This window comes from Priapulus caudatus, unplaced genomic scaffold (genome assembly GCF_000485595.1).
Source record: "Priapulus caudatus unplaced genomic scaffold, Priapulus_caudatus-5.0.1 Scaffold128, whole genome shotgun sequence".
In the NCBI taxonomy this organism is placed as follows: Eukaryota; Metazoa; Priapulida; class Priapulimorpha; order Priapulimorphida; family Priapulidae; genus Priapulus; species Priapulus caudatus.
In genome coordinates this window covers 468,991-479,625 of record NW_014577189.1, presented here as the reverse complement: position 1 = coordinate 479,625, position 10,635 = coordinate 468,991, and the positions used below count along the sequence as shown (strand labels likewise).

The 10,635-nt window shown below is 40.8% G+C and overlaps 1 protein-coding gene across 8 annotated transcripts in view; it reads left to right on the top strand.

Annotated features, from left to right (window-relative positions):
- The window catches only part of LOC106805823 (cytoplasmic dynein 1 intermediate chain 2-like), a gene marked incomplete at its 5' end in the record, with an annotated part of 19,298 nt that overhangs the window by 3,530 nt on the left and 5,133 nt on the right, over positions 1 to 10,635 (top strand). Inside the window, 10 exon segments of one of the 8 annotated variants that reach the window (XM_014807570.1) lie at positions 189 to 312; positions 865 to 986; positions 2,012 to 2,032; positions 6,328 to 6,378; positions 7,468 to 7,494; positions 8,626 to 8,748; positions 9,098 to 9,263; positions 9,568 to 9,667; positions 9,865 to 9,990; positions 10,288 to 10,548. In XM_014807570.1, the coding sequence (XP_014663056.1) occupies positions 189 to 312; positions 865 to 986; positions 2,012 to 2,032; positions 6,328 to 6,378; positions 7,468 to 7,494; positions 8,626 to 8,748; positions 9,098 to 9,263; positions 9,568 to 9,667; positions 9,865 to 9,990; positions 10,288 to 10,548 (1,121 nt within the window). 8 annotated transcript variants of the gene reach the window in all.

The window sequence follows — 10,635 nt, the reverse complement described above, 5'->3', positions numbered from 1 at the left end:
AGAGAGAGAGAGAGAGAGAGAGAGAGAGAGAGAGAGAGAGAGAGAGAGAGAGAGAGAGAGAGCGAAAGAGAGAGAGAGAGAGAGAGATAGAGCGAGCGAGCGAGACAGACAGACAGACAGACACACAGAAAGAGTGACATCTGTCAAACTACACTTGTTTATAACATTGTTATCTTCTGGATACATAGTTGATAAGCCAAAACCGACTGCAGTGCAACCTCCTATTGATGGAAGTCAACCTGTGTCCTCATCTGCAGCAAGTACAGGCAGCCAAGATTCAGGAGATGCTGCCCAATTGTCAGCTTGCCCTAGGTAAAATCATTCACATATAATTCAAAATAACAAATCTGGCTGGAAAACACCCCAATCTAAAAGTTGGTGTCATTCGTGTAATTAATTGCAGGCACTTTTAAAAATAATTGCGTTTGAAAACTATATGATGATAAATAATTTCGCAGGGGTAGAAATTAACTTTTGAACACGGGAGTCCAACGGACTCGACTCCCTACCCTCAAAAAGAGAAAGTCTGCAGCAAAATGAGGGAGTCCGCAGTCTGAAGTTCAAAATTAAAGATATTAACAATAACACATGTGCATATTTTTATGATTCATGCGGTTGCATGTCTGCCAAATTTTCTTTGTACTTTTACTGAAAGAATACGGTCATTCCGCGAGGCCGTGCTCTGAAAAGAACTAGTTAGAATGGCAGAATTGTCAGGGAGTCACACGGACTCCTGCATATGTCAAATCAGGGAGTATTTGACTCCGGACTCCCGTTAATTTCGCACCCTGATTTCGTTATTCTCCACTACAACATGATTTGTGTGGTTGACCTTATGTTAGATATGTGTGTAATTTGCCGTAGTCCACGACGCATTGGAAGATTGGGATTATCCAAGGTGACACAGACAAATATTCTGCCAAAAGAGCAGGTGACCTACACAAAGCAGACACAGACTCCATCAGAAACTATCGATAATAAACAAGGTTAGTGTTGTAACATATACCTTACTTTCACTCATGTGATGGGTGTTTAAGGGGATGGAAACAGTGCAAGTTATATTGGTGGAACGCGCATGCATTACATCGACAACTTACTCGAGAAAAATTTCTGTAATTTCTCATTTTCTGTACCATTTCTTACCTGGGCTTGACTATATTTGTGCTAAGCTTCTCTTTATATATATATACTATTGCACCAATTCTTTGGCCGAAGGAGTCATAGTGGCACAATTACATTAAATATAACCAAATGGTAGTAGTGTCAGTGTTCTTCTCTAAAAAGTGGCTGGATTGCACTTGTGTTTACTACTGGGCTGCTGATAGGTTTCAGTTTAATGCATTGCTGATGTTTGTGTTGCAAATGCTTTATTATGTAAGTCATCGTTATTTGTTGTCATTATTATGTGTCACAGTACTGTGTCAAGCACAATGCCTTCCCATTTGTCCTGAAGAATATTAGTAGTCACACACCTGTATAGACAGATTAAGTAGTCATCTAGTAGCATTACTAGAAAGTTTACATGAAATGACTATTATTTAATATAATTATGTTATAATTATTAATAATTATGCATTATTGAATATATTACTCTGTTCTTGTAATATTTAGCGGTCTTAATAATTCTACAACCTACTTTACGTCATCACTTAATGCATGACACTTTTAGAAAATAATAAGCAGACAAAGTAAAAACGTGCTAATATATCAGTAACCTCATTTGTTTTGTGTCATTAATTAATATTCCATGTGGAAGCTATTTCAATATTAATATAATGTTATAAACCTAGATGCTAATATTACACATCAGTTCACAATGTAGTGTTTAGGTGCGTAGAGATAGATCCATGTGAAGGAAAAATCATAAATAATTAACAGCTCTGTGTAATTTCTAACCAAACGGTTCCACATATAATTTCTCCCACGTCCATCGGTGTTGCGTGACCTGCGGTGTGGTAGTTGAACTACTAACGTTTATATAGTAACCTCCGTGTGTCGTTTCTTACCTAAGGTGGCTCATTGGATTACTACGGTAAGTTTTCATTCCTGCGAGCAGCACGTCGCACCTGTATCATAGCTTGTCGTCGTCACCTGCACCCCATCGCACACGCACTCCTGCGCTAGTCGCCACCGCCACCACCATGCCACACACCACGTTGCCTCATTGCAGTGATCTCCTGCAATTTTCGAAATTTTCGCTGCCAGGTTCTACATTGGCAGTGTAGATTTGTGGTGCAGTCTACAAAAAATAATGTCAGGTCTGACATGTCGGTACTGTGTATCTGAAAAAGTTGTCGGGGTGACTGAGGGGATGACAGTGTCGTGTTTAAAAAGGGTTGGTGCGATCTTTGCAATTAATGCAATGTCTTACTCTTTTGTAGATCGTTGGCCTGTGTTGTCAATATGTGTCACAGCTTGTATTAAGATGCATCTAATTTGGAATCATAGATTGTAAGCAGGTCACCAATCACCAGCATATTTGGCTGTATTTGTTAGATGAGGCTACGTGGCAATAATATAATTGTAATGTGTAGGATTGGTACATGTAGGCTTTACATGCACAATGGGTATTTACGCAATTATTTGAAGGTGACAAACTGAGCTATGCTTATGAGGCTAACTCTACCATTCCTTCCATAAGCCTCATCCTGTGCCTATCAGTTGCTTCTAGCTTATTGATTCGTTCTTCAGGTCCTGTGGGCAAGGCTCATGTGCTTGTGGATCATTGCTCAATTCTTACATTAGCCAATCTATGAAAACTTAAAGTGAAATGTTTTGTTGTACTTCACTTATACTGTTTGCAGTGCAGTGGTGATGGGATGTTTCAATGTGACTCATAGGCGTGATTGGAACTAATGTAGCAGTACTTCTGAAAAATGGCTGAAACTTGAAATAGTGGAACTATTGTGAAATAGTGAAACCTTGACATTTTTGAAATAGTTTCAGTACACTACATATAAGTTGCACTGCATAAATAAAGGTGCACTTGGTAAGAACTGAGCAATCATCCTCAAGTGAGCTGATCCCATCTTTGCAGTTGATGTTGTGCAGTCGGTGTCTATATGTACTTTAGTGTAAAATTAAGCTGGCAAGTCCAGGTCTGACGATTAACGCACCTTCTCTGAGTGGGACATAGACACTTCTCTGTGGATGGAATAGTGAGTTTGTTGCAAATCATACAATCGTTTAAACCGCCACGTGGCACTAATGTGAAGTGGGAACATACGACAGCACTTACCATGGGGCGCTTGTTCAGATATTTGTTGATTATTCAATTGTGATGTCAGCGGAGAAGGTCTTAACCGTTAAGATGAACTTCATTTAAAAACTTGTGTTATCATTTCTGCCTACTATAGTGAGCAGGCACGTCCTAAGATTTTGAGGTTTGCTCTGTTATTATGTGTATCTGGTTTAGTATCATTGTAATAGTTTGTTTTTGGTACTCCAATTATATTACTAAATTATTTTGTTCTAGTGTTCAGTAGGGTTTCTGTTGTTTACGCAGTCGACTTCACACAGACCTCACGATTAAGGGCATTCTACTGTAGTTTGTGCAGACTTGGCTTTCTGGTTGTTTGACGCACATTCACATCCCTATAATCAGGAGTAGATAATAGGGAAGGAGCCTAGGGAAGGAGCTTATAATACCTACGATTTACTACGCGTAACTCATCCAACTTGAGCTCAAATCGTACACAGTACATTCGCCTAGCATCGTGCGAAATCGTTTCCTCGTATACACCAGCAATCCGGAGATACAGACTAAAACGTACGACACGATTATCCATTCTTTGGCCATTAATCCGAAAGTATTCCCCGCCGAACTTGCAAACAAAAGGCAGCTACTACCGCACTGTTGCTCACTCGGCGAGGTGGTGTGGCTCGCTGGGAGATTGGGCATCGACGCAACACTCGGCGAGATAACCTTTGACCCGGCATACAGCTACATACCGGCATACAGCTGGTATGCCCCCTACGCACGCACGCCCACCGCAATCTCCCTGCGAGCCACACCACCTCGCCGAGTGAGCAAGAGTGGTTAGTAGCTGCCTTTTGTTTGCAAGTTTGGCGGGGAATACGTTCGGATTGATGGCCAAAGAATTGATAATCGTGTCATACGTTTTAGTCTGTATCTCCGGATTGCTGGTGTATACGAGGAAACGATGTCGCACGATGCTAGGCGAATGTACTGTGTACGATTTGAGCTCAAGTTGGATGAGTTACGCGTAGTAAATTGTAGGTATTATAAGGCTAGTAAATGACAAACTTCCCTTGTTTATTGAAGTCACACTCCTTCCCTATTATCTACTCCTGCTATAATGAATCGTTCTACACACGCGGTGTCACATGTCCCTACACGTGTACATGATGAATCCAGTAGTTGATGTTGACAGGTCAAACCCAATTTCTTCATTAATGTGTTTAGAACTTCAGATTTGAGAGAAGTTGCTCGTGCTTCATATTTGGATCAGTCGCATTGGTAAAATTCCTCAGCTCTTTTCAAGTGAGAAAAAATGAATCTGTCCCATTGAGATCTTGGTGAGTCTGCTCTGTGTTGTACTGTATTGTACTGTACTACATCCCTCATGTTTCAAACTCGTTATTCCAACTATATTGCCACGTGTAATCAATCGCTAGCGCTGGAGTGTGTTCCGTCATTAATTGCCTTCTGTCCTTCTTTTAACTTATGGCGTAGTGACTTATAACATGGCATGTGTCCCCTTGTCCGTCATGGCATGACCTCACATGTCGTAATCTTGTGTAACACGAACCGAATTGATAGGACATCAGAGATGTAAGTTTTCCAATTTTTGACGGAATTCCGATTTTCTGATATTTTCAATAAAGATTCCGATGCTGTGAGTTGGTCTGAAATTGAATCTATGGACACTGAAAGTTCCAAAAAGTCTCTATCTCGAGCACCTCCGCCTACGCAAGGACATGCCATGTTCCCTTCATGGTGCCATTCAACCCCCCCCCCCAATTTAGTGGCCGTGGCCAGTGGCCCACAACCACTGTTGTCGGAGTGTCTTACTACTTTCCTATTTTTTGGACAACTACCACTTACATCTCTGAGGACATGCAGTGTGACCTGTATCATGATGTAAACTCTCATCGTTTTGCATCTGTCATGCCGCAACCGCTCCACTTGAGGGATGTCTTGGCATGGTCTTACTTGATCTCTCCTAGGATCTGGGTAATGGCACAAAATGTGACCTTCGTCATGACATGAACTTTGTAATCGCTCGTCCTCTTGTAACTTGACCTATGTCACGGTACTGCCTTTCTTGCAACAGATACTTACTGCCACGTCGATCCACTGGCACTATGTTGAGATGTCTTTGCAGGTGTAATCTCAACCATGATATCGTTACCATCCTGTGTCTATTTTCCTGCATCTTGGTTCATGGTACAATGATATTACCCTCACCATATCACAGCAATTATCTTTGTGAAATATCTGCTATGACACAGCATCAAATGATGGTATCGCTTTTTGTCGTGGCTAAAGATGACTATTTATGAAAATTCGTTGGGATGCACATCATTTAAAAATTATGAGGTTGCTTTGTCATCAGGCCTGGATCTTGCTTATAAAATAAATTGATGTATATGCACTTTTTGAGTGGCACAATTCTAAAGATTGGCCAAGCATAGTCGACATATTACCAGCATGGTGCACGTGTAGATCTTTCCATATGGAAACTTCATTAACATCTAATCATAATTAGCAGCAAGGAAAATAGCGATGTTTGTTGCATATATATATATATATATATATATAGCAGTGTAATTCCCTTGCTGATAGTCTGGTATGACTATCCTCACTATATTTGTAGAACACCTGCTTCATCAGCATGGAATGCAGAATGACATGTACAACACCTAAAGTTCACCTCTGTGTGTAAACAAAATTAGTTCACACATGCATGAACGGACCTGTCTACAATTCCACATGAATCCACGTGCACCGAACAATCTGCTCGATTCAAAAGTGAAGCGTTAGAACTCTGATATCAGTGTACTGCATGTGTATCACTTCTGCTACGCAATTTGCAGCTTTATGCATATTAACAATAATGCTTTTATATGACAGCAGTACTTTTTGGAGAATCGGCAGCTTTCACACTCGCAAATCCAGTTAGTAGTTTCGGGAAAATGCTGTAGAATTCGATATGTCGTGGATAATAATTTGGAAAACGGGCAATTATCTGAACGACCGTATCTAGGTGCAATTTGTTGGTTATTAACAATGTATGCTGCAGTGTATGTGTGTGTGTTTGTGCATCTTTTGTTTACACGTCGTTTTTCTAACTTGCTTTCAAGATGAACCATATGTTCATCACGCTTTCGAGTGGGAGGACGAATTTCACGAAGGTGAGCTGCCGAGTGTTAAGTCGTCTGCCTCATCGGCCATTATGCTACGTGGCTTTTTCTACTTGGACGTATTTTTCCATGCAGAAAATATCAGGGCCTGCTGCACACGTGCATCCATGAAAGTATGGGAGATTATAAACCGTGATTAGTGCATCTATTGTATCTATGGCGCTAAATGAAGTAGATAGGTGTTTTGAACCGTGTGTAAAAATGTTGCTAGTGCAAGATAAATCGCTGCCTGGTTCTCTGTAAACGAGTGGTTTAATTGGGGGCATATTACACATGCGTATGCAATGCTTTTATATTTTCACTAATTTGAGTGATCACCATAGGACAGTATCTCTCACTTTCATTGATGCATCATGACGTTTGCCATGCTTGTAGTTTTATCTCGACATTTTTGCTGTTCTTGGTCAGTTTCGAAACAGGCAATGATAAATGCACAGCAGTTGTACAATATTGAGTTCATTGGGTTTTAGCATGACTTTAGTTTCAAAGTGTCTCATGGGAACAACATTGTTCAACAGATTGTTGTCAAATAGTGGCAAGTGCCAAAACTGAAGTGTGCGTAATACTCTGTGAAGGTTGCGTTAATTTGAGGACCACTTGATGTTTTCATTGGTTGTCACAGTGCAGTTTTGATGTTGTGCCAGTGGCTGAGAACGTGCTGACCAGCCCTATAGCCCAGATCATTCCATGTGCTGTCGCTGCGAAATCATATACAAAACCTAGTTGCATTCTGTGTACCTTTTGTATTACAAGTTGTAGGTGCTAAAGCTGATAGCCCAATGCAAGTGAGGCATGTCATTTCAATATCTAGAGCAAGCATTTTCCCAGCACCATTACTGTTTGTAGGACAACAGAAAGTTGGATATTTTCTATGAAGTTGTCATTGCCGCACTGCAACATATACAAAACACGTTGTTTGGCACAAATAATACACATCGGGTGTAGAGTTTAGAGGTGAAAATGAAGGTCGGGCTAACGTAAGCGACAGACGGGAGTCATCTGGCCTAGGAGTGAGAACAGTTGACCGAGTCACACAAGTGTCATTACAGCTGAATTTTTTTCTTTTCATCTCTTCCCTAGGTTGCAGCTTTGACTCCGAATTTTCCTGTACGAGTATTATGCTTTTCATGTCGTATTCGTGTGTTTGTGTTTGCCTGCCTATTCATTTGGTTATGGCTGATTTGCATGTGTAACGGTGGGTGTGGTCAACAGCATGAAAGTAAAGCTGGAACGTATTATGCTTGCATTTATCCTATAAGTGCCAAGTGTTCGCTGTCTTTTAGTCACGTTTCTGCACGATTGTATGCCTATTCTTTCCACAGGACACACCCAGGAACACTGGTTGATCAGTCAGTGTTTTACTTCTGTCATTTACCCAGCTAGCCAGTGATGATCCAGGTGACATTAATATAGCAAATATAGCAAGAAATACCTCTGACAATATAATGTATTTCGTGCCATGTTATGGTGATTTAAATGGCAAACGATGAGTAAAAACTGGAAATCATGGAAACATTGGAATCAGGTGGAGAGCAGGGTCAGTGGCAGTGGTAAGCTATTGACTTTGAAAGAAATTCAAGGACGTTATATGTCCGTATAAAAGTTAAAACAATTATGATGTATGTGTAGTAATGTCCATTGTCTTTGTCCTTTATAATGTTGTACATGAGAGATAATTTCTGTGAAGTGTACATGTAATAAGTAGCCTGTTTAATTTGTACCTAGGTTTCAAGAAATCTTTGGGTCAAATATTTCGTTTCATTAAGATGATTGAGCTTTCACTTAAGTCATATATTATTAATTAAAAATGTCAAATATCATTTCATTAATGTTGATTTGACAGTTATTCACTGCTTGGCAATATTCCTGAATCCATCTATCATAGAATTATTTAAATGGTTTTCAAATGTCCCAAATGCTCATCAAATGCTGTGTATTTTACACATCGATGACCAAACACTTTTAAAAACAGCTTAGTAAAAACCATCATGAATCCACCGAACCCATATATCTGCAAGTAATAATCACAAAAGCGTGCAAACAGAGACAATTGTGAAATAAATGCTTGAGAAATGGCATGTAAAACACGAATGACCCTTGAGCACTTCTAGGCTAGCCGAGGTGCCAGCATGTGTAGAGCTCGTGTAAACATTACGTAGCATGGCAGTTGCTGTCGGGCAGTGTTGATTCATGTTAACCGTCTAGTTTTGGTGTATCCCGACTATGCACCGTCCACAGACGAGGAAGGGGATATGAGCCTGCCTGAGACACCCCCTATACTCAAGCACCATCACCTTCCACACGTGGAGCCAGTTAAGCCAGCAGAGGGGTCAAATGATGAGCCACCAGCTGAGGAGGAAGGTAAGTGGCTATCTCATATCGTATTATGCCGCAGAAATATGACACATTCTATGTGCCCACATTCCTTTGTGTAAAAGTCGTTGGAATTTAAATAGTGATTACAAGAACCATTGTCAGATAGTTCGCTCGTAGTATGACTGGTGATTCTGCGTGATACAGTGCGTCAGCGGATAGCTTCTGATGTTGTATATATGTCACACATCATCTCCTTGTGTAAGCTCACAGTGGGTGTGCAGTACAATAGCCCACAACTAACCTCGGACAGTAGGCGTTGACAGTTGCCAACTGTAACGTTAAATATATTTTACATTGTACATTGTCTAACCTATGATGAATGCTCGTGCTACAGTGGTACCACCTCGTGAGCTGTCAGAGGAGGAGCAGCAGCAGGTGATGAAATCAGAAGAGTTTGCGCGTTTCTTCGAGCGAGCGAGCAAGGTCGTGGAGCGTGCTCTGTGCGAGGACTCGGACATCTTAAAGGACTACGCCGGTAGCAGCGACAACGAAGGAGAAGGGTGAGATAGCGATAGAAGTTTATCGGTCTTGTCGCTCATTGCATAAAGTATTGAGTCCGATGTATTTTAGCTGCTATAAACTGCATTCATGAAACAATCGACTGTTTATAGATCTGTCTACATTTTAGATAAATCGATAAAATCCGATAAGAATATCCATATTGTGCTATCCCATGTACTATCTATACTAGTATTGCTGTTATTGCGTGCATTCTTTATTCCTGTTAAGCATTATTGTATGGTTTGTTTTCTGTCAAGTGCCTTACAATTGTTGTAATTATATGGTGTAATTATTTGGATCCAGGGAGAAGGACACTGGTGCCAGACTATCACTAAACCGGACTTTCTTCGATGAGAGGTGGTCCAAACATCGCTGTGTAACCAGTATGGACTGGTCAACACAGGTAATATGGCAAGCCATTTAAAATACTAACATACTGGTTGGTTCACAAGCAATATATTATAATAATGTACATGAAGTCAATACTAAATGTGATTTCGATATTATATATCATTCACTATGAAAGTCAAATGACTGAAATGCCACGTCCTGAAAATTCGATTTCGCATCATCATAATTTGTACTGTTCTGTACTTGTAGTATCCAGAATTGTTGGTGACATCGTACAATCAGAATGGAGATGCAACTCACGAGCCAGAGGGTGTGGTGGTTGTCTGGAACCAAAAGTTTAAGAAGACCACCCCTGAATATGTCTTCCACTGCCAGGTTTGTCAGATTTTGATTCACTGTTGATTGTGTTGCTTGCCACTGCAAGTTGATGCCCTATGTTAACTAGCTATCACAATGGGGAAAAAAACTTTGTTATGTCATGGAAAGATGTGAAAAAAGCTTATTCTACTCATAGTCTGTATGTGTTGAAAAGTATTGCAATTGCTTACTCCTGCCTGTATTATTATATTATTTTCTCTCTTTCTATATATATATATATATATATTATATTATATTATTTATACTAGATACTTTGTTTAGATGATAGTAACGTCCTGTTCTTTTGTTTTCTAGTCTGCCGTGATGTCGGCGACGTTTGCCAAGTTTCACCCCAACTTGGTCATCGGCGGAACATACTCCGGCCAGATCGTAGTCTGGGACAACAGGCTGAACAAGAGAACGCCAGTGCAGCGGAGCCCGTTGTCGGCTGCGGCGCACACGCATCCGGTGTACTGTGTGAACGTGGTTGGCTCGCAGAACGCTCACAACCTGGTGAGCGTGTCCACCGACGGCAAGTTCTGCACGTGGAGTCTCGACATGCTCTCCCAGCCACAGGTGGGTCTCCCTGGGTGACTCGCTGATAGGAGATGGGATTGTGTGGGTGATGCCAGGGCCTAATCCAGGCCATTTTTCATACCGAAT